At 44.8% G+C, this 24,595-nt stretch overlaps 1 protein-coding gene across 1 annotated transcript; it reads right to left on the bottom strand.

The window, feature by feature from the left end:
• Nucleotides 1–3,631: 3,631 nt before the first annotated feature.
• Nucleotides 3,632–23,576, bottom strand: CARD14 (caspase recruitment domain family member 14). The gene is made up of 14 exons (XM_048490337.1): nt 23,344–23,576; nt 21,771–21,908; nt 21,122–21,447; nt 18,887–19,057; nt 17,856–17,975; nt 15,554–15,679; nt 12,904–13,047; nt 11,474–11,605; nt 11,108–11,235; nt 9,184–9,278; nt 8,502–8,547; nt 6,564–6,753; nt 4,365–4,491; nt 3,632–3,873 (listed from the first exon to the last, which is right to left on the bottom strand). Exons 1-14 carry the CDS (start codon nt 23,567–23,569, stop codon nt 3,632–3,634), a joined length of 2,211 nt encoding a protein of 736 aa, XP_048346294.1. The 5' UTR covers nt 23,570–23,576.
• Nucleotides 23,577–24,595: the final 1,019 nt, after the last annotated feature.

Raw genomic sequence — 24,595 nt, 5'->3', positions numbered from 1 at the left:
TAAACAGGATGAAATTTTGAAGATATGGATAATATACGTGGACTGGATGAAAGAAGCTCGAGTCAATGAAGAAATATGGGAGAAGAGGCTACAGAGAATGAACTTACTGCTGTTTGTGTGACAAAACTATGAAGAAGATGAAACGGGGGAGGGAGAAAAGGGGGAAAATGTATTGTTTGAAAATGTATGAAGAAGAAATTATTATAAACTGTAAAACTCAAATGATACAATAAAATTTTATATATATATAAAAAAGTATCCCACGAACTGCATGTTCTTTTGACTCTGTTTTCATGAAGGGGAATTAGGAGGCATCCTTCGGAATGTCTTCCCATAGGTTTTACAAATGAGGGAATTTGCCTTAAGATTTTTCAGTATTCTTGGGATGCAAAACAAGACAAGTGCTCAGTAAGGGATTGTTGCAGAGGTAAGGAATTGGTTTATCCTCCTATTGGGTTTCAAGTTATGTCAAACAAACGATAACAAATCCCTCTATCCCCTGTAATAGTCAAAATGGCACCTGTGGGAGGGCGGGGTTGCTCCTGTGCTCTGCATTCAATGGAATGAAAGTAAGTGATTGCACAGGAAAGTATGCAGTTGTTTTTCCCATGTATCCCAGATTAGGTACATAGCACATTCATTCTCCGTTCAGGCAAATGTAACAAGGGGAAGCCAGAAGCAAACAGCTTCTTTAGTTTACCTGAAGTAAGAACAGCTCATTGATATCCTTTCTCTCAGGTTTGTTGAATACATACTTAGGAACTCCTGGTAAGCCTTCAAAGAAACTAACATGTCTATATCTACTCTGGATGGGTGCTTAGGCGGTGGTAAGAAGTATGTAGCTAGAACAAGAAATAGGGTTGTAGAGTGTGGTATGGTATGGTATGGTATGGTATGGTATGGTATGGTATGGTATGGTATGGTATGGTATGGTATGGTATGGTATGGTATGGTATGGTATGGTGTGGTAGGCACTGTGTTGGAATAAAGCTAGGGAAACCTGAGTTCAAATCTTTACTCAGCCAGGAAGCTTGCTGGTGACCCAACACTTCTCAGCCTAAGATACTTCACAGGACTTTTATGAGAGAGAACTGTACACGACATCTTAAGCTCCTTGGAAGAAGAGTGGAATAAAAATGTGATAGTTACAGTTCATCCCAAAGTGTAGCTGAAGGCCAACTGATGTAGCAACATGTAGCTAAGCAGTTCTGGGTCTGCCTGGAGTCCTGGAAAACTTTGTGTCATCTTGAGCCCTGGAGCATCTGACACACAGATGTAATAAAGAAATACATGTATAGAGGTAGAAACATAAATATGGGTAGGAAGTTAACGTTAGAGTGCTGGAAGTTGAAGGAAGGGTGCTGGTAGAGAGTTATAAAATGCTGCCGGAGGTGAAGGGGGAAATCCGTGAAGTTGTCTGAGTGAATTGGATACTACAAGGAAGTCATCCTCTGAAGCAATGAAACACAATTTCCTTGCAGAAATGGAAAAACCGCTGGGGCAGGAGTATGCCCTAGCCTAGTTCTTTTTTTAATTTACACTATTCTTTTCAGTCCAAGAGACAAAGAATGAAATTGGTGCCAGAAACAATATGAGCAGGTCCATAATCACACATGCCCACACTCACCAATTTGAACAGAAATAATCCAGGTACACTATTCCAGAGCAGACTAGCTCCAAGATAATACTTCTGTACATCCCAGGACAATTCTCAGAGCAACAATCCCTCTGCCAGCTTGAACTTACCATCTGGCTTGCCGGAGTCCAGCAGACTGCAGTCCATGGATGACCAGAGAGGATTAATCTTCTTATTGTCTGTGCTAACAATACGCACCAACTTGGGCTGTGTCCCAGAATTCTACAAGGTAGAAACAATAACTTCTAAATATGTAGACCTGACCTAGGGATTACAGTCTATCTAAGTCAGGGGTAGGGAACCTGCGGCTCTCCAGTTGTTCAGGAACTACAATTCCCATCAGCCCCTACCAGCATGGCCAATTGGCCATGCTGACAGAGGCTGATGGGAATTGTAGTTCCTAGGCTGCCTTGAATCTGATCTAAGCAATTAGCATTCTATGCTCAGTGGACCAGTTGCTCTTCGCGGCCACAATGTCAAACTGATAATGGAGGACAGTAATATCTGATGAAGGGAGCTTAAACTCTTGAAAGCTTATACCCCAAAAATCCTGTTGGTCTCTAGGCGTGACTGAACTTGAATCTGTGTGTGTGTTAAGTGCCATCAAATGCTTCCCACTCATGGCAAACCTACGAATCAATATCCTCTAAAACGTCCTATTGTTAATCGCCTTGCTCAGGTCTTGGAAACTGAGGGCCGTGGCTTCCTTTATAGAGTCAATCCACCTCATGTTGGGTCTTCCTCATTTCCTGCTACCTTCAACCTTTCCTAGCATTATGGTCTTTTCCAGTGACCCTGTCTTCCCATAATGCGATACAATAGCCTCAGTTTAGTCATTGTAGCTTCTAGAGACAATTCAGGCTTGATTTGACCTAGCATCCACTTATTTGTCCTTTTGGTGGTCTACAGTACCCATAAACTTCTCCTCCAACACTACATTTCAAAGCAATCTACTTTCTTCCTGACAGCTTTCTTCATTGTCCAACTTTGAAACCAATTCATAGTAATAGGGAATACTAGGGCATGAACTAACGTCATCTTGGTTGCCAATGACACATCCGTGAACTTAAGAATCTTTTCTAGCTTCTTCATGGGTGCCCTTCCTAGTTAGTGGCCAGTCATGCACTGGTGTTCTGCCCCACCATGTAGGTACATCTTCTTTGAGGCAGAATTGTGTCATGTAGATATTTCCCTTCTTGGTTTCTCCTGCTGCCATCTTCCAGACCTTTGGAGCAAAATGGCACCCATGTACTGCTGGAGTGATGTGTGATTTGTTACTGAGTGACTGTAGTTGACAATCCAAATGGATGCCTATAAATTAAATGACAGTAGAGGTTCACCAGAAACTAAGGACTGAACCAGACTGATACCCTATCATTGTCAGCCAAGATATTAGGTCAACAGAATTGGTAGACTGAACAAAACAATTCTGGGATGGATCTAGAAGTGCATGTGCAGATAGAAAGCATTTCTGCTTAGACAGGAGGAGACATACTTTCCATAGATTACCCACTTTTGATGAAGACCTTCATGCTGTACCTCACATTGTTTGTAAGGGTTTCCCCCTGCCCCCTATTAACTTTTTTGGTGCCATGGGGTGCTGCAGAAATCAGGAAGAAGTGAGAAGACCTCTCCAAAAGTGAGAGAAGACCTCTCTCACTTGCAGTTCTCAGGATTTAACCCTATGTGTTTACTCCACACCTGTACACTTAGATGTATCTGCTATTACACGAGGACAGGTACAGTGATTCCATACTAAAATTGTGCTATAGAATCCTACCTTGCGAAAAACTGTACTCTTCTGTGCCAGGTCCTGTATTAGAGTGATGAGATACTGCTGAGCCCTAGAGTGGGGGAAAGGGGATGGGAACATGTTAGGCAAAAGAAGCAATCACGGCTCTCCCCGCTGGCCATCGTACTACATGGCAATGACTATTTCAAGATACGCAAGACTCTGATCACTGCTTCTCTTTGTGCCTGGTCAGACCATGATACTCACTGGCAGTAGCTGGGGATCGTTCCTGCATCCATGTCATTCGTGGTGTAGGCATTCACGTGACAGGCACTCCAGTGGGTTCGGCCCTGGCACACAGTATCAGTAACATGCAGAATATCATGGCACCCTACTTGAAGCTGACCAGCCATTTGCTTCTCAAGACAAAGGTTGGACCGAATATAGAAAGAGTCGCCAGATGTTACCAGCTTGGAGTTCAAGTCGCTCAGAAGCTTCTTATAACCTGTTTGGACAGACAGTGTAAGGAATTGCATGCTTGTATATGTGTAGCAATAGCATAGGCTTTAATGCAGTAGGAAGAGGACACAGCAGCAATTACTTCTTCAATAAGAGTCCTGCTTCCCATACTTATGAATGGCGATACACACAATCCAGGTCACAATCTTTTGATGCTCAAAGCGGAAAATTAAATGGAGCCTTTCTCATGTTAATTAACATGAGGTACAATCCAGCAGCAAGTTTTCCAGTATAAGTCTTATTAAAATGCTCCTTTACACCTTCTGCTCACTTCAGTGGAGTTTGTGCAATAAAACTTCCCAGGAGACTATGCCTATGGGTCAAGTCCATTGGTCTTCCACTCAGCTACTTCTAGCTAACAAATTGGCTGCCTTTTCATGCTTCATGACTTCCTTGAAGATACCACTGATCACTGGTGATCTTTTCCCTTTCCAGCCAGGCAGAAAGGAGGCCTCAAAATAGATAAGACACCCTTACCCTCCATGTTGGGCTTCACAGAGAGGCAGCAGAAACCATTCACCCTCTCTAGGACCCAAAGAGCCTCCTCAAGTGTTGCATCTTCTAGGACAGCCTTGAAACCTGGTTCCATCACTCCATAGTCCACCTACAGGTGGTTCAAGATTCAAAAGAGAAATAATTTTAGCCTTAGAAGTAGGACACTCACCTGGGGAGTGAGATAGGATCAGAGTGAAACCCTGGGGGGCATTAAAGGAAGACCAACCTGGGGCATAAATTCGAACTGGAATGACACTTTTATGCATTACAACAGCTTTACACATCTGAGCAGGGCCTCCTGTAGTTGCCAAAATGCAAATGGGCAAAATCAACAACTGCCCATACACATTTTTTTTCTGTCATTGAATAGCCTGCGGAGGATGTCAAGAGGGCTTCCACTCCCAAGGTTTCCTGCAAACTATATAAAATGGAATTGTTCAAGAGGGCTTCTCTACATAGGTAAGAGGGTGGCACTGTACAAAAGGATTCTCAAAGTTATTTGGGGAAATGATTACAGACAGTGGTCTAAACTACTGTGTATAGTTTGTACTGCCTGTTGGTGTACTACTATATAGTGTTTGCATTGTTTAATATGTTGTGTTAATACTTCTGCTTTGCTTCAGTTCTGCTTTTGGACATCTGGGTCCAGATTTTTACAATCCAAATCCTATGGCAGTGTTTACTGAATGTTGATTGTATTAACTCACTCTGTGTAATCTGTCTTGAGTCCCAGTGAGAAAGGTGGACTATAAATGACATAAATAAATAAAATACATGTTTTATAAAACGATACATTTAATAAAATAAAATGTTTAATAAACCAATGCTTCACTGGTTTGGCAGAGAAAGGAGACACCAAAGCTCCTGTAGGATGCAGAAGCTACTCAGAATGTACTCAAGAATTGTACTCCAGAAGACTGAATATATGGGCCAGTGATAAATAGCAATTTCTTCTTTTTTACCTTGCTAGTGCCGGGCACTCAGAACTGATTCCTCACGAGGAAGCAGAAGCTGACCACACCTTTTGAGCAAGAGTTGAGGTAATGTGTTCCTAAACTCAATATTCTAAAAGTTTTCCTGAAGTGTCCCAAGTTGGATAGTTCATGCTCTAAGCCAGGGGTAGGGAACCTTTAACATTCAAAGAGCCATTTGGACCCGTTTTCCATGGGAAAAGAAACACTTGGAGCCGCAAATAATTTTTGACATTTAAAATGAAGATAACACTGTATATATTGGGTTTTTTTACCTTTTACTCCGCTCATTCTGAGAAGCGCATGGATGCGTCCGCCCTGCTGCCTGCAGGGTGGGCAAGGATGAAGCCGGCGGCTCGGCCTTGCCGGCCGCCAGGAAAGCGTCCGCCCCGCTCCAACAGGGCAGGCGAGAGGGGAAGCCCGTGGCGCAGCCTCGCCGACTGCCGGGAAAGCGCCCGCCCCGCTCGAACGGGGCGGGCGAGAGGGGAAGCCTGTGGCGCAGCCCAGCCAGCCATGGGCAGTTGGTGCGCCCACCCTGCTGCCTGCAGGGCGGGCAAGGATGGGGTTGGCAGCTCGGCTCAGGGAGCCGCAGTGTAAGGGCAGAAGAGCCGCATGCGGCTCTCGAGCCGCAGGTTCCCTACCCCTGCTCTAAGCTGTGGCTTTCAGTCTGATTGCACTTCCCCTCATAAAGGCTTGAACTTCTCTGGAAGCTGTCTTTTGTGCCTCTCTGAAAGTCATGTGGCCACATTAACTTATTTTTTTACAGTCCAGACAAAACATGCCTGCCATGCGCTTCCAATGCAGGGACATCACAATCCCCAACACTCAGAGCTGACCTGCTGGGGGATTTCTTCCTCCAGCAAGTAAGTATTGTATGTGTTAATGCTGTGGGGACAGTGGTTGTAGCACTACTATGGACACCTACTGGATGTTACTGAGGAAGCAATGGAAGTGCATTTTTTGCCTATCGGCGCTACTTGTTTCATTTTTGTCTTTTAAGAAAGTGTCCTCCTCCTTCAGACCTGGATGACCAAAGAATATATTATAACCAAAATATTATAACCAGCAAGGCTCTGTGATTGCCTGAGAATGGAGGTTAAAGATGTGGCTGAACACATGAGAGAAAAATGTTGTCTCTGTAGTAAAAAGATATGCCCCAAACCTTAAAAGTATAGCAGAGACTGTACAGTCAAAGAGTTCAGCATCTTACCAGCACAATTTGTTGGCCTGGTGATAAGGACATCTCATCAGCAGCAGAGCCTAGTGTGACTTGGTGAATGAAGATGCCGGTCTGGTTGCCTCCAATTACACTAATCTGTTCCAGCAGAGCATTGGCTTGGAAAGCAATGGTGGAGATACGACTCGGGAAGCGCTGTGCAAGTCGCCGTCGCATGGGCACACTGGAGAGAGGAGACACAGCAAAAAAGAAGAAGAGTTTGGATTTATATACCCCTTTCTCTCCTGTAAGGAGACTCAAAGGGGCTTGCAATCTCCTTTTCCTCCCCACCCCCTCCCAACAAACAACCTGTGAGATTGATGGGGCTGATAGAGATCCACTGTGAGTAGAACTGTGACTAGCCCAAGGTTACCCAGCTGGCATGTGTTGGGAGCGCAGAAGCCTCCACAGCTCAAGTGGCAGAGTGGAGAATCAAACCTGGTTCTCCAGATTAGAGTGCACCTGCTCTTAACCACTGCACCACACTAGCTCTCCTCCAGCATAAGAAGCCTTTTGATGTGGGGCTTCTGCTTTGGCTCCTTCTATATGTACATCTGGAACATTCACTATGTGAACCTATGTGCGAAAATCAAAAGATGCCTAGCTCAAGGCAGGATGTTACAGACCAGAAATTTCAAACACCAGAAACTGCATTATGGAGAAAACACTCTAGTATTCTGTATTGGGAATTAGTAGGTAAAGGTCAGATGATCAGTAAAACAGTCTATAGCAGGGGTGGGCAATTATTTTTTCCATTTTTTCTGCATAAGAAACAGAAAATATTGTGGAGGGCCGGGCCAAAAGGCTGAACTCAATTCTGCATAATAGGGGCTGATAAGTGACAGACAGGTGCACAGATCAACTTGGAATCAGTGGCAACAGTTCTGCATATAACACTATTTGGCACAAAGAATCACAGGCTTAACCTACCTGCATAGTTGTCCACTGTGACAATCAAGCAAGTGGGGAGACTTAAGTCCCTTGACCTACTTTTTTCATCGACTAATGCTTTTGAAAGCCCCGAAGAAGCCGGTTGCCTTGGTTGCCGGCTTCTGCGGGGCTTTCAAAAGCGCCTCACTCCCCAGCAAGGCAGGGGGGCGAGGCGCTTTTGAAAGCCCCGCAGAAGCCAGCAGCCAAGGCAACTGGCTTCTGCGGGGGTTTCAAAGGAGGGGAACGCCCCAGGAGCCACTGTGCGAGGGGAGTGGCCTTTCTCAGAGGCCCTTTCTGGCGCAGTGGCAAGGTGAGGGGGGAAGGGGGAGGGTTAGCGGAAGAATGAGCAGCGCGGTTCTAAACAGGTCCTCTTAGGCCAGGGCCAGGTCTGTCATACGGGCCAGTCAGGGTCATCTGGCGGGCCGGATGTGGCCCACGGGCCGTATAATGCCCAGGTCTGGTCTATAGGCTATAGTATACTGTGCATTAGGCTATATAGGCTACATTGTATATCAAATAATGCTTTATACTGTATATTATATACTGTATATTAAACAATGCTTATGTATTTGGAGAAAGAATTGCCATCAGCTTTGGGTATCTTTAGTCAAGTTTCTTATCTAGACAGTCGTGTGAAATCTAGCCTTAACATTTAAAATTACTCAGGCAATGAACCACAATGCTAAATTGTCTCACCAAAAGGATTACCTCACTTCCTGCCTTTCCTGTGCCTGCATGGTACCACGCTTCTCCTTGCCATTTGCCTTCAGACAGATTTCTTGGCTAATCATCTCAGTTTGTCCTTGACATCCACTTGCATCTTGTTGCAGATGGACCAAGTTTGTAGCTTCAGCTTATCTATGCTTGGTCTGAGTTTTGCCCCTGTGGTAGATGTTTCAACTGTAACCTTGCTGAGGCAAGCCACACTAAAATCCATAACACTGACCCTAACATGAGGCTATGGATAATTTTGACCAAAGCTGTCTGGCCCTTAACATTTACCTCTCTGAAATGCAGGGGTTCGTGTGGAGCCACTGGGAGGTGCCATCTGTTAACAAAGGAACATTTTATTAAATGGGAGCAATGGGGCAACTTACTTGTTTATCTCTAATCCAAACATGAACATAATGGGCAAACAACACACCCTTTGATAAAAAAGGGCCAATACACTCTGTAATAAGAGACAGGAGCCACTGAGTACTGGGTTGTTATCCTACCAGTTTGCTCAGTGTACCTCCCTTGCCTTGATGGATGTGGTGACATATATCTTTTCTCACATGAGACTGGTGGGTACAGGGAGTGGGCAACCTTCAGTGATAAAATCAGAGGGGAAAGGTTTAAGAATCCCCTCACTTCCTCTGTGCTGCATTGATATTTAAAATAATTATTTGTAAATGTCATACTAATGAGTTTTTCAAATGAAAATTCCACTAATACTCTGGGACCTTTTGGAAACAAATTTACCATTTGGGGACAAAGTGTTGTAAGTCTATCCGCCCAGAGCCCCTTGGGGATGGGGCGGTTTATAAATCGAAAAAATAAATAAATAAAATAAATAAATATCCTGAGCCATTACATCAAAATAAAAATATATCAATACAGTTTCTCCATTAGAAAATATTATTCCTTCGTTTTGCACACACAGAAACAAAAATTTACTGTGCATAGGCGGAAAAAAACTTACCTTCTTTCCCCACCATCTCATATTCAGACATGGGATCCTCCACTTTCTCCTCAGAGAGAAGAGCAAAATCCTCCTCCAAAAACTCCTGTGAATTGCTGCCAGAAACATAAGTAATGGGGAAACAGAACTGCACAAACTGAGACAGAAAATTCTCCCAAACCTATCCTTGCTGTGGAGTAAATTATAACATTTATCTCAGGCAGTAGATTCTTTGGGTGTATCATTTCCCTTCCTCCATTCTCTACGTTATTCAGAAACTGAGATCCAGCTTAGTTTTTCACATCTGATGTGAAAACACCTAAGGCCAACACTAAATTCACACTTTCTAGTTCAGAAAGAGCTCTAAGCCCCCAGCCCGGGCCAGCTTTTTAATTCTGGCAAAAACTGGAGCCCAAGAGCTGTGGAACTAAACAAGTATCTAGGGGCTAGGATACACTGTCTCTCCCTTTGCAGAGCAGGAGACTCCAGAGGGATTTATGATGATATGATTCATTAGAAAAAGAGTGGGACAGGGCTTTGGGAAACCTAACCCAGGCCATTTCATATGGTTTGAATGCCCTTGTGTAATACGGGTAATAGTAACCTGCCAAGTCTGTTTCAATGAAAACAACATTGTCTGGCAAATTTAAAAGTTACAATTGGGGGGGGGGGGATTTAAACATTACTATGATAATCCTTAAAAGGAGTAATCCCCTCCACCTTTGGATGATAGCATATACTCAATCTCCTGACCAGGAATGAAAACTATTACTCTCACAGTAGCTAAATACATCTCAGTAGCTTTAAAAATCTGAGCTAATACCACTTCCTCAGCCTTGGAATGACCAGGAAGTAAACCTGATAACTCACTGGGAGTTTATAGATTTTAATACACGTTCCTTTTAAAAATTTGAGTCTAGTAGACCAAAACTGAGACAGAAAATTCTCCCAAACCTATCAGGGTATGAGCTCTTCAAAGTTAAAGCCCCCTTTGTCAGCCCTGACTCTCAAACACGTATACCCTGGACCCCCAACCACCTTCAGTGGCCATGGGGGCCTGGAAACTATCAGCAGAGTAGAGAGGAGCTACCCATAGTAGACAAGGAGGTCTAGCAGTCCAACTGCATACACTCAGCAGCCTCCCACCTTTTTGGAATAAGACACTTCACATGAGATGTTCTTTCCACGGGAAGGCTTTACTTGATAGTTGCAGCATAACAAAATACAATACACTATGCAAAGTTCTACAGCTACACAGGACTAAGCACTAAGATAACTACAGAGTTCTATACACAGCTTTATAAGGTTCAAGCCAGTACTTTGCCCAGCAACAGTCTTCCATAGGAACAGAATCACAGTCTCTTGTACCAATCAAGTTAAAGTAAACTATCACAAGTTGCTCCAGACTTTCTGGCTCCGGCTCTGTTGCTGACCCTTCTATCTGCTGCCTAGGAGATTAACCCTATTTTTCACATACCATAACAGAAACACTACCTGGCAATCTTGTCAGTCTTTTAGGTCTTACTTAAGTCTTGCTGTTCTGCTGCAGACTAACAAGGCTGCACACCTGAAACTGCTTTAAAAAAGAGTGTGTCTCTTTTTCCTTTCATCTTTTTAAAAGCTGGGTCTCTTGTTATGAATTTTACCCTTACTTTCTTATGTCTAAAATTCAATGAGCTATATGGACTTTTGCATGAATGAATGAACTAAATAAATATACCCACTTTCAAATTCCAAGCTCCTATTCAAATTTTGGGGGAAAAAATCTAGAATACCGGTACATTAGCAAAACTAAGTCAATACATCTAGATCTGTCTGCTGTATATAATTTATTTGTGTAGCTGAAATCTTTGAATGCAGAAGCAAACATTTTACATGTACTTGGGTCTAGAGTGCAGTACTTGGGCATGAGTAAATATGCTCTGCAATGCTCTGGAATACTTACCTTCTGGAAAAGGAACTCTCTTGCATGGCTCTCCTCTGCAGGGAATGTTTGCAAGGTGGGAGTGGGCTACAGGACCGGAAGCTTTCAGCTAGCTCTTGACTTGACCGGCTGCTTAAATCTGACCAGTGCTGCAAAAAAAGGAGGTAGGCCATAAGAAAACCCCAACAAGACCATGGGCAAATCTCTTCATTCATGGTTAAAGACCCTCATCCCCAAGTTCTGCATATCAGCCAGTGAAGCAAGCCAGGAGAGGGCTCTAAGTTCTCACTGGATCACATGCCATGGATACACTAGCCTCCAATACCCTACACTGCCATGCAGTTGGGAAAAGTCTAAAGGGTTAAGAGGAGGGAAAGAGTTATAAACCTCAGATATGCTCAACAGGCTGTCCTGGCTGTCATCCCGGAGGCCGACTGCAGGCATGCGTACTAGCCGCTGTTTTCTCTTTGGACAATGCTCCCTGGACTCTGAGCCGGAAGGTCCATCCCCCTGAACCTGCTAAGGAAGCACATAGAGAGTGTATTCAGAAGGCAGACTTTTCTCACAAGACATCAAGCAGCACAAGGTCAGTCATGCTTATAGACAAGCTGGAATGTGTCCAGAAGAGGGGAACAAAGATGGCGGAGGTCTGGAGACCAAGTCCTGTGAGGAACAATTGAAGGAGCTCTGTATGTTTAGTCTAGAGAGGAGATAACAGACAGATGATAGGATAACCATCTTCAAGTATTTGCCTTATAGAGGATGATGTTCTGTTGCCCCTAAGGGTAGGAATGAAATCAAGAGTTTTCAACTAAACATTATGAAGAACTTCCTGACAGAGCAACTCCTCAGTGGAACAGGACAGGTGGCGGGCTCTCCTCCTTTGGAGGCTAGATGGCCATCTGACACCAATGTATCAGTGCTTGGCTTACGTGGCCCTTTCTTATATGTCCAGGGTAATGCTGATTGCCACTTAGGGGTTAGGAGGGAATTTTCCTTGAGGCCACATTGGTCAGGGATCCTGGACAGTTTTTGCCCTCTTCTGGGCACAGAGCAAAAGTCATTGGGGATGTTTGGGAAGGTAGTTGTGAATTTTGGACTAGGTAACCCTGGAAGTCCCTTCCAACCTTATGTTTCTATGATTTCTATATAGGAAAAAACTCTTAAGAGGGAATGACTCCATAGCTCTGGGCAATAAAGACAGTTGCTTCTGTACTGCAGCAGTCATTTCCACAATTATGGATGGCTCTTGGGAGCCCATTCATAGGGAAGCTGCCTGGTGTATCTGTGCATGGTTTATTGCTGTGGCCTTGCCTTCTTCCAACTGGCCACCACTGAGAGTGGGTGTGGTTGAATCTCTCAACTACTCCTGATGCAAACAAACAGCAGGAACGAGGGGAGGTTGAATAGTGCATGTGCTGGGCGTTGCATATCTAGCATGCTGAGTCATACAGAAACACAAGGGGTGCACTTTACTACAGCTGGGCACCTCTTGCCCTCTGATGCTCAAAATAGGAGCTTTTTTGGAGTACAAAGACACATGTCCCTACATAGATTTTTTTTTAAGGTAATTAAGAGAAAAACTCCACTATTAAAAATAGTATGGAAGAGTTTGGATGAGGAAACTCAGACAAAGACACATGACAGACCAAGGCAAAATTCAAGCATCATATAGTCAGGGACCCCTATGAGATCAGGCAGAAAAGGTTAAAACTTTACTATGAAGCCAGTGTATTGTTTCATGTCACAAGGGAAAGATATCTCTGGCTCTGCATTGCCATCTCTATGACCCCCCCCCTCTCCTTCCCATACCTCACCATCAATGCTGAGCCATTCTGGCCCACCTCCTTCCTGAATTTCCAGATTTGTTCAGTGAGCTCAAAGATTTTGCGGCGGAGTGAATCTTTCTCAGATAGACTGTGGGAAATTTCTGCTTGGGCAGCATCCCTTGCATTGTAAGCCTGAGGAAAGTGGACAGAAACATATTAACAACATGATAGATGAGAAGTAAACCAGCAACAAAATAAATTTAAAAAATAAAAATTTAAAATTGCAGTTAGTTATAAATCATCCAGATAAACACTAGTCTAGGAAATTTCTTTCTCAGAATGGCTGGATACTGGACTACTAATATAGCACCATCCAAAGTCTATGGGCTGTAAATCAGGGAAGATTAACACATGAAGCCAGAGGCGTAGCTAGGGAAAATGGAGACTGGTGCAAAATCTGAGTTTTGCTGCCCCCACCCCACCCCTGTTCGTTTGTGTTTTTGTATTTTTAGTGTTTTTTCAGTTTTTGGCCTACAGGGGGCACAGTTTTTAGGCTAGCAGCATCAAAATTTCAGGGTATCTTTAGCAGACTATCCTGATGATACCAGCCAGGTCTGGTGAAGTTTGATTCTGGGGGTCCAAAGTTATGGACTCTCAAAGGTATAGCCCCCATCTCCTATTAGCTCCCATTGGAAACAATGGGGGCACCCCCTTTGGGAGTCCATAACTTTGGACCCCCTGAACCAAACCTCACCTAACTTGGTTGGTATCATCAGGAGAGTCCCCCGATAACTCACTGAAATTTTGGTGCTGCTCCCTGCAGGCCAAAAACGGAAAAACACTAAAAATACAAAAAAAAATCTGAAATTTTTGCTGCCCCCCCCCAGACACGCGTCCGGTGCAACGCGCACCTCCCGGCCCCCTTGTAGCTCCGCCTCTGCATGGAGCTGCCTTATGCAGAGTCATACTACTGATCTATTGAGGCCAATACTGTGTACTCTCACTAGCAACTGCTCTCCATGTTATGTAGAAATCTATCTCATCATCTACTATCTCATCATCTACCAAGTAAATACTCTCCCACTGAACCATGACCCCTCCCCAGGGTAAAGGTAAGGGGTAATTCCCTGTACAAGTACCAGGTCATTACTAACCCATGGGAGACAATCACCTTTACTAGCCAGACTATGTTTACTGGCTGTTTGCTGTTGCCTTCCCTAGACCAGGGGTCTGCAACCTGCGACTCCGGAGCCACACGTGGCTCTTTCAGCCTTATACTGCGGCTCCGTGTGGCCTGGAGGTCGGAGGGTAGCGTGGGCATGTCCCTCCTGCCCTCCAGAGCAGCGCTGGAAGGAAAGGTGAATGAAGGGGCCCAACCGGAGATGGCTCCATGCGGGAGGGCGCCGCTTTTCACGACCCCTCCACTCACCTCTCCTTCCAGCGCTGCTCTGGAGGGCTGGAGGGACACACCCACACTGCCCTCCAACCCCTGGAGGTTGAAGGGTAGCATGGGCGTGTCCCTCCAGAGCAGCTGCCATCCCCCCTCTGCCATCCCCGCAGCTGCCATCCATTGGGCAGAGGGGGTTTCCCGGACCGGTGCCTCCACCTCCCAGTGCTGGAAGGAAAGGTGAGTGGAGGGGCCGAACCGGATCTCCGGCTTGGTAGATCTTCGGGGCTGTGGAAAACAGGTCCAAATGGCTCTTTGGGTGGTAAAGGTTGCCGACCCCTGTCCTAGACCAAATCAAACACAATAAACACCTAGGAAGTATCAAATATCTCTAGGAAATGTGTATTCTTGGCCGAATCCCCACTAGGAAATTCAATCTAGATCAAACTAAGTTTGAAAATAAACTGCACCTTTTCATTGAGGTTTAAACCTCCCCACCACAGCATGTTTCCAGTGAAGACATCTAGGCCTATCTCAGATTCAAGAAATGTAACAATCCCCACTACCACGCAATTGCCTTGGGGGGTCTCTCCTGATTGGCTGTCATGCCGTGTTGGGGCCTTTTTTTCTCTCACAAAAACATGTTCATGTTATGACGTCAGCACGTCTCCCCTGCCCAAGTTTCTGGTTGGTTATTGTTCTCTTGTGATCTCGCGGGAACAGCACCGTGTGCACTTGGTTGTAAGGCATTTGCGTCACACTCCATGGCAGGAAATTTGAAACAAGATTAGACCCCCTATCCTCCCTTCCAAACTGGATCGAATATGTGTTTTTTAAAAAAGTAGTACTTTCAAGCAGGTTTGGCAAAGACGCGGGATAAGGGGGAGAATGAGCGCCAGAACCGGGATGAATCCTTGTTCGTCGATCAGGCAGTGGGGAGTTCTTCCTGAATCCTTGATATTTCGCGTGAGTATCATGTGATTAATTGACCATGGGGAATCAGTCCTTGTTCTAATCAAACATATTATTCTTAATAGAGGGTACAGAAGGAGTCTCTGTTTGGGGGCCCAGGGCATTCCACAAATATTTTTCACAGCTAGATTGTTAGCAACAGTTTCTTAGCCCCAGTGCCAAACACTATGCAATAACAGGTATTATTTAATGCAGGATTTCAGTAACAACTGCAAATTCTGTGACTGCAGGAATCTAGTGTCCCTGCTAATTAGCTAGGAAGTTTCCTCCCTTGTTTGGACAATTCCCCCCTCTTGTGTATTAAAAGGTTTCTATCCTTGCTCGTCAGACCTCTATTACCTGATCTCTTTCTCTCTGCAGGTCATCCACTTGTGCCTGAAGGGCGATAATTTTCTCCTTGTAAATCTCACAGTCCACCTTCATCCTCTGGCACTCGATCAGAGTGTGTTGTCGTTCTTCCCAGCACTAAGTCCAGACACATGAATGGAACACGACAATAGTACTTAGTATTTACAAAACACTTTCCATCATAGTGCTAGAAGTACAAAACGCAAATGGCTTGTCTGAGGTCCACTTTATAGAAAGATTCACTTATAGAAAGATATTTTGATTGGCTGTTCCTAATGTATTTTACTAGACTATAACCTTGCATCAGTATATGTAAATTTTCACTTATTTATCAGCTTGATTACCTGTTTGAACTAGGTTTGCCAGAAGGGACGTAGGTAAGGGGGGGTTCATGGGTTCAAACCTGCCCATTACATGTCCGGTGGCCACACCGTCCACTGGAGGCTGGATTAGATCCCTCCCCCCGGATCACAGTCGGTGGGCTACAGGCCAGGGCCGCTCCCTCCACACATGAGGGGATCGCAGCTGGCACCCCTGCATGCTAGGGTAGGACATGGCCCCCCAGCCTCTGCCAAGGAACGTGGCCACCAGCCTGCAGGCCGGAGACCCACAGCCTGCCAAGTGCCCATGCTGCCGATCAAGGCAGGCGCGCCCCTCCCGCGGGGTGAGGAATCCTGAGCTGGGGAGGTGAGGGGAGCAGCCGCTGCGGGCTCCAGCAACCTGGGGGAGGTGGTCCGGCCCTCTGTGCCGTGGGGGGAAACCCATGCCCCAGTAAGCAGGCCGCTGGCTGCAACTCTCCCCCTGCCCCAGTGCGGGGGCCGGGGGGAAAACGCGGAGGGGAGAGCAAAAGGGATTGCAGGTTGGGAGTCCAGCCGGCGGGGGGGCGGAGTGGGTGGAGCCCTGGGGCAGGGGCGGGGCTCAGGGAGGCATGGAAACACTCTGGGGGCAGGTGGGGCGTGGCCCCACCCCTTGAACCCACCCCATAAAAATGTATACCTACGTCACTGTTTGCCAGCTCCAGGTTGGGAAATATCTGGAGATTTGAGGGTGGAGCCTAAGAAAGGAAGGGTTTGGAACTTCAAAGGTGCCTAATGACATAGAATCCACCTTCCAAAGCAGCCGCTTTCTCCAGGTGTATTGATCGATTACCTAGAGATCAGTTGTAATAGTGGAATGTAAGCTCAGATAAATTAGGGTCCACACCCCATCAGCCTCTGTCAGCATGGCCAATTGGCCATGCTGGTAGGGGCTGATGGGAATTGTAGTTCCTGAACATCTGGAGAGCCGCAGGTTCCCTACCCCTGTAATAGTGGGATATCTCCAGCCAGCACTTGGCTTGGTAACCCTGGTTTGAACCTCTGACCTTCCATTATCCATTATTTGTAAACTGCTAATTTAGACCCACAGAGAATTCCCATTTTGAAGATTTATGATGGGATTCATACCTAACCTGTCTACCACTTTTCTCTCACACAGAATTTACCTTTAAAAGAGTTATGGTGGAATTCACTCTTTGCCTTAACTTCGCCCACCCCCCAATAATCTTCTCCTTAAGTAGGATTCCCAGATTGATTGCAACATATCTGAAGAAGAGGACTATGACTCATGAAAGCTCATACTGAAATAAATGTTGTCAGTCATTAAGGTGCTGCCAAACTTTTGTGTAAATTCCTGCACTAAGTTTATAGCTGAGATGAGGCTGGTGGACTGTTCATCTGTCAGCCTTTAAGCAGTGTGGTATAACCAGAGGCATATCTACAGAAAATGTAGCCCAATGCAAAATGTAGCCTGGCTGCAGTCCCCCCCCGCCCCATGGGCAGCCGCCCTCCCCCACCACGACCAAACAACATTTTTGCACCAAGTCTTGAAGTCAGTGTACGGACCCGGGGGGCAGGGGTAGAGGTGTGGGGGAGATTTTCTGCTCCCCCATGACTGAATGGCCATAGCCCAGGGACATTTGACCCCATGTGTGCCCCTGGGTGGTATGCCCCTGGCTACAACTATTTGCTGATACTGAACAAAGAACCACAAAGCATCAATCTTTCATTATCCCAGTTCTTAAGATATAATTTAATACATTTTTATTCTGCCCTTTCTCTAAGGAGGTCAAAGCAGCATGCCCTATCTCTAAGGAGGTCAAAGCAGCAAAACAGTTCTCTCTCCGCCTTCCTTTTATCCCCACAACCCTGTAAAGTACATTAGGCTGAGGCAAAGTGACTGACCCAAAGTCACCTGGTGAGTTTCATGAAGAAACCATCTCCCCCAAGGCCACTGTGAGCAACACAGAACTCACCTGTTTGCGCTGATTCTCAGCAAGTGCTGCCTGCTCCCTCAGTGAGTGAATTCGGTTCAGCAGCTCCTGCTTGCCCTCCAGAGCCTCATCAAGGGTCTGCTCTAGAATGTCCTTCTGTACCTGGCCAAATTAAACAGGGTCATTAGAGAAACCTCTTGCTCCCCTCATTCCCTAAGAGGGACAGACAGAAGCAGCACCTTTATGAGGAGATTAGATACATGGAAATTTGCTTCCATGAATGACAGCCAGTGCAGCCAAACCATCAACATATGGAACCCTATGCAGTTGCTGACCTGTGCAAGACCACCTTGAATTCTGCACAATCTGGTTGAAAGACTGTAGCTCATTTGCACAGGTTCAATTGCCAGCATCTCCAGCCTAAGGGATCAGACAGTAGGTAATGGGAAAGACCTTTAACCTCAGACCCTGGAAGTTTCCAGTCAGAGTGGACAATATTGATCTTAATAAACCAGTTGTCTAAGGATAAAGCAGCATTGCATGGCCATAAAATGTCTGTAAGCCACCGTAAATATTCAGTGTGCATTTGCAAAAAGACAGCAATGAAAATGGCTCTGATTTAAGGTCTGTAAGAAGCAGAGGTGGCAGGGAGGCAAAAGCAGGCCTGGAAAAGGTTCCCACTCTGCCCTTCCAAAGAAAAAGGGAGGAAGAACAGGTCACCCAATTAATACAGGGCCTTTCTGTTGCATCACTTGGGGCTGAGGTGGCCTCCCAGGATTTTCTTGGTGTCCTTAATGGCCAGTTCAATCCTAGCAAAAACCATCCTTGGGCAAGAAAACCAAAGCTATGCTACAATCTTACATTGATTTTATCCCAGTTTACCTTCCATGGCTGCCCTCAAAGAATTCTGGGAAATGTAGTTTGCCAAGATAGAGGAAGTTTGCTATGGTAAAGAATTCTGTGTCAAAGACCTACAGAAGTGCAATTCTTGGGGTTCCAGAGGACAGCAATGACTGTGAATTCATAGTAAGTCTGTATTGTTCCTGGACCTAGTTTACAGGTATTTTTTTTACCACACTGAAAGTTTCCAGATCCACAAGTGACTTAAGACGCTCATTCTCTTCTCTCAGCATCAGCAGCTCATCTGCTTGTGGCTGCATGTCTCCATTCACCCTCTGGGATCGCTCTCTTTGACAGTAAGATGATACACGGGCATGCTGCAATTCCTGCTTCATCACATAGAGCTGTCATGGGATACAGAAAGAAGGCAGAGCCAGCTATAACATTTGTTCACATTGTGAAACATGGCATGTAAGAGTCTCAGGTTCTGGTGTCTAAGAAGGCAGAACATCTATGAGCACTAGATACATCTTCTGCACACAAACTGTGAGCTACTATACTTAAAACATATGAACGTTCTAAAAGAATACCAGTTTAAAAAAGCAAGTTTAAAACAGTGACAGTGTGGGACAAAGAGTACTCCCTGTTTTGGACAAAGAAATTGCAATGTCTGTTTTAGATTGTAAGGCAGAAAAGCCAGGATCAAAGGCCAGAGAATTAGTAGTTAAAAATGCTTTCACTGCAAGTACACACTGCAAATATCTGGTGTTTATCAAGCCAAAATAAATAAGCTCTTTGCAGTGAACAGGATCTGTGTTCTTTGACTAATTAGACCAATACATTATCTAGTTAGAAACTACTTCACCTTATATGGAGCAATCAATCAGTATGAGCCTCGAACTTACAGGAAAAAAGGTTGTAGGAAAATGTATAAGAAGTGTTCTCTCTCCCTCAAGACACACATGCTTATTTGAGTTCACGAGACCAACTGTTTGTTTGGACAGCCTTGTTATTTGTCTAATAACAGTACAGGCTGAAAGAAAAAAAGCTGGCAACCTAGGGAAATCAATGACTTACCAAAGGTTGTAGCCCATTATTCAGACTCTAACAGCTACTCAGGGCTGTTCCTGGGAGTGGGGGTTCAGGACAAATTCCTACTCCCTTCCCCCAGCCTAGTCAAACTTCTGTTACCAAACCACTGCATAGATTCTTATCAACCAGAAGATTGGTGGTGGCTCAGAGATTAAAGGATGTCTTGTGTTTTTTCAGTCCAAAGCTACCACCAGTTACCTGTGAAGTAAATTGCAGATACTGCCTCCTAGTAACTGCTTCCTCAAGGAAGCACGAGGCCTCCCGAAAGGCAGGGCCCAAGACTTGGACACGTTGCCAGAATTTATCCGACCCAAAGGACAGCTTAGCTAACAATATCAAAAGTGTCAGGAGAAATGTGAAAAGACGGAGGTGTAGCCCATGCTATCTGTCTGTCTGTCTGTCTGTCTGTCTGTGTATACACCCCTCAGTCAATCCCCCCTGCAGCAGGAGAGGGAAGGCCCGAGCTTGAATGAAGGAATTGATCAGGCCCCTGCAGCAGCTGCATCTGCCACAGATGGGGAAGAAGCAGCCCTGCATTTCTAATTAATATTTTGGACTCCTTGACCTCTTCTTTTATACTGGGCATGTTGGTATTTGTTATTGTTCTGAGTACCTTTCCTGAAGGGCACTGAAGTTCCTGTATATCGCAGTTGTGATGTTCATAGTCACTAAGATTTCGTGTTAATTGTTGTTGTAAAGTTGTTGCATTCATATTAAATGCCTGTTACCATAAATTTTGTTATCCAATTGAAGCAATTTCACATTTGTTTAGCAAGCCACAAGGGTGCTGTCATTTTATTGATTTAAAATTTCCTCCCAAGTCTCCAATAGAGATTTACGTAGCTAGAGATCTACTGGGTTACACAGGCATTTCAGGAGAGTTCCAAACCGTACTATTTTCCAGCAAGTGGGGGTTGAGAGATATTAATATTTAGATGCATTCTTCAGTAATTTGCCTTAATACAGATAAGTAAATTTTTGTTTTTTATATCATATCTGCACAATTAATATCTATTAGGAGCTGAATGAAGGCATGATTATCTTCCTTTAATTGTCTGTTGAATGGCTGGACTGCAAGGTTCTTCAGAACCTGCAGCATAAATTGCTGCCCTCACTAGAAACAGGAAACTAGGCAGTGCGGATGGTAAAACAAGTCCTACTGCACCCATTTCTGTGAAATAAGCAGGAACAGATAGCTGTAGGTTACCGGCAAAAGCATTACAAGTTTCTAGCAAAACATTCCACCAGCATTAATCACTACGGCACTCAACAAAGAGAGTATTAGCAAAAGACTATGAGGATTGCAGCAAAACCACTATCCACATTAATCTCCAAAGGCAGCAAACATGTGCTGCAGCCGCAGCTCAGGACCACACCTCTTCCTGCAGGCTCTGGCAGCGAGTAATAGCCAGGTCCTTCTCCTGCAGAGCACTGCTGTAGCGCAAGGACAGGCCATACAGGTCATCCTTCAGCTTCAGGGCCTCATGGAAGTGAGTGCTGAGCTCCCTCTTCATGCGGTTACACTCAGCCTCAATGCCCCTCAGGCTTTCGGCCTGGGCTTCCAGTCGAGCCGCTTTCTCCTTCAGTTGACGGCAATGTTGCAGCAGAGACAGCTTTTGTCGCTTCTCCTGGCTCAGCTCCTCCTGGAGGCTGCTCACAGCCTTACCCAAACATTCAGTGAGCTGGGAACTCTCAATCAGGCCTAGGAGGGTAGAAAGGGAATGTTTAGGCCTTTGTACAGGACTGGTCCTACTATTAGGCACTGTGAGGTAGTCCTTACAAGTGACAGAATTTGGGAATTAGCAAAACAGCACATAACAGCTGCTCATTATATTTTTACTGCCATGAGAGAGAAGCTGCAGGGGTCAGGATGGAGGGTGGTGATAACAGAAATACTAGAATATTGTCATGGGTCAGCCCCCCCTTTGACAGTCAACTATGACACCCCACACAAAAAACAGCCCTGTCACTAGAACAGCCAGCTCTGGGGACTGCAGTGCAGAAACAGGATACTAGGAAACTTACCACTGAAATTGTTGTGGTCTATGGAAGGTTCCAAGCCAGTGATGAGTGTATAAATATCCGGGTTGTGGAATTTCAAACTCTCCAAAAAGGCAAGGGCTCCATTTTTCCCACGGGATTTCAAGAGATCCAACATGTGACCTGCAAGTAGATTGGAAAAAGAGGCTATGTTATATGGAGGTGATGGGAAACTGTTGGACTTTTAACTTAATATATTTAGCAGAGTAGCAGAAGAAGAGACCAATAGACAGTTGCTTGTTTTTTTCAATGTTTATCATCTATTAGGGAGGGTTTGCATGGAAGAAAAATAAAGAGCAGCTTTCTATGCTAGCTCTAACTTGATTACACAACTTTGCACCATGTGCTCCCACATGGTGCCTACCTAGCAAGCCAAAAAGTTTTACCTAGTGCATTTCAAAAAAGAAACATACTTTACTTTGTAACTTCTGTCTACTGACTGGTCTCACATAGGCAATGCTGGGGTTAGCTGACCAATAGCTTAATCAATGGACTGGCCATAAAACTCTGACCTCAGTAGCTAATTAGCATGCACACAGTTAACCCCTTCATGTCTGAATTGTGACAGACACTTGCAAATACCAACAGAAACCCTGTGGACAAAATCCCAAATGTTCAGCCTGCTCAGACAGGAAAAAATTGCTGATGTCACATTTTCTCCTTCAGTTAATAACAGTAATATGTAAAGCAAAAATGCCCGTTTTCTATCTCAGCTAAGACATTATGCACAACAAAACACAGCCATGGATTATCTCAGTTTGCCAAGGCCCAGCCTTCTCCAATCTCTTCTCACCTTTGTCTTTATGGGACTATCTGACCTGTCTGTCTACAGAAAGGCAGGTCATATGTGGCCTCCATTTGAAACATCAGCAGCCAACATACCAATTCATCCTTCTGAACTCTTTTATTTAACACAAAAAATGTCTTCCTATGTTGCATTTATCTTTTCATCCAACCACCAATGAATGCAACCATCCAGGTGTTTGTGTCTATAACATTGTTGCAACCAGTTCTTGTGACAGGCAGAAGGTACTCTGTCCTTCATAATCAATAGTACAGAGGATATATGCAAAGGAAGACTAATTTTGCCCTAAAAATTGGTATAAATTAAGTCTTCCTACCCACTTATAGTAATTTCATGAAATTTAAGGTGCAGATGGGTTTACAGTGCAGATGCAATTGCACTGACCTGTACTACCTCCTTTTCCTATTTTTGCCAGACAGAGGAACAATTATAATTGCCAGCTACAGGTTGAGAAGTTCCTAGAGGTTTGGGGGCAGTGCTTAGAGAGGGTGGAGCTTGGAAAGGCAAATAATGGAGCTCAGCAGGGATATAATGACAGAGTCCATCTTCTAAAACTGCTGTTTTCTTCTGGGGGATTAATCTCTGTAGGCTGGAGATCACTTGTAATTCCAGAAGAACCCCAGACCCCCCCCCCCACCACCACCACCTGGATGCTGGTAACCATAAGGCAGTAAGGCACATTCCATCCATCAGGGAAGTGGAAAAATACATCTTACTGCATCCCATCAACAATGCCACACCCAGGCTGCTCACCAGCTCTCATTGCACTGTTTGTGAACTGTGGGCTGTGCAACACCTCTTCCTCATCCAGTTGGCCCAGCACCTTGGCCTGTCGCAAATAAGGGGTCAGCCGGCTTGGAGAAATTCCCCGCACAATTCTGTAGCGATGGCCTTCCACCATCTCCCACAATCGGTCTTCATCCATGTCACGGAGCTCTGTGTCATCCAAGCTGGAGTCCTTGGTTTCTGCTCCTGCCATAATGGAAGTCTGTGGGAGAAAGAAGAAGACTGGTGATTTGTTGAAGGGAAATATATTGAAGTATATCTTATGAAGCTCTGTAGACTTTCAAAATGCAGCATGGTAGAAGCCAAATTCATACCTAGAGACAGTGGAACTGTACAGAATCATAGGACTGAAAAGATCCTCGGAAGTCATTTAGCTTCATCTGTTACCTTAAAGCAAGTATTAACCCAAATCAATGCTACAAATTAATCCCTGCCATTACAAATAGATCTATATAACCCAGATTATACTACCAACTATAATGGATTCCACACAGCATAAATATAACGTCCTGAGGACGTTATAAAAAGTGTTTTGGTGAAGAACTTTGCTCAGCTCTCCTCCCCCAAATGACTTCATCTCGTCTTATTTCTCTCAACCCAGGTTTTTCAAAACTTGCTAAACTAGTGATCTTTTCCTCCCAACCCGGGTTGAAGACATTTCCTGTCTGCTGAGCAAACAAAAGCAGCTAGGAAATGCTTTTATTTCTCCCATCCAAACCACTTACTTTCCACCCAAACTGCTTACTTTCATTTTTGCTGCTCACGCCCGCCATCTTTTGTGCTGCTGCTGATTCTCTGCCTGCTGCACAGAGCTCTTGTCGGTTTCACATTTGCGCCTGCCATTTTGTGTGCTCCTGCAGATTCTCTGTGGAGATTCCCCACGGAGGTTTCCTCTGCTTGCAGCTCACCCGCACATGATTTCAGTGTAAAAAGTAGATGAACGAAGTTTGTTTTTCCTACCGATCCCGCGCACATGTCTTTTTCCTTTTTTGTTTTGAGGGGGATGTCATTTTCGATAATAAGCTCCACACAAACTGTGATATGAATATGTGTGTGTTTATTATGTGTATTGAAATAAAGTTTTAAAATTTAAAAAAGGAAACTTCAGAAGGGCATCCGGATAAACTGTGTAGTGGCACAGCACTTTATCCTCCCCATGCAGAAACGGCTAAATATGCAAACATATACGAATAGTTGGTACAGGCTAATTATATAAACT

Source organism: Sphaerodactylus townsendi, linkage group LG03, assembly GCF_021028975.2.
Source record: "Sphaerodactylus townsendi isolate TG3544 linkage group LG03, MPM_Stown_v2.3, whole genome shotgun sequence".
Lineage (NCBI taxonomy): Eukaryota > Metazoa > Chordata > Lepidosauria > Squamata > Sphaerodactylidae > Sphaerodactylus > Sphaerodactylus townsendi.
The sequence above is the reverse complement of the archived record's forward strand: the minus strand, read 5'-3'. Positions and strand labels throughout refer to the sequence as shown.

What these genes read in the sequence shown, in the direction of transcription:
- CARD14 (XM_048490337.1), bottom strand. Translation starts at nt 23,569, where the DNA reads ATGGCAGGAGCAGAAACCAAGGACTCCAGCTTGGATGACACAGAGCTC. An exon ending in AGAATGGCTCAGCATTGATG is followed by an intron (nt 11,606 to 12,903) that starts GTGAGGTATGGG and finishes GTGCTTCCTTAG; the next exon opens with CAGGTTCAGGGGGATGGACC. An exon ending in AACCCCTGCATTTCAGAGAG is followed by an intron (nt 6,754 to 8,501) that starts GTAAATGTTAAG and finishes TCCTCTCTCCAG; the next exon opens with TGTGCCCATGCGACGGCGAC.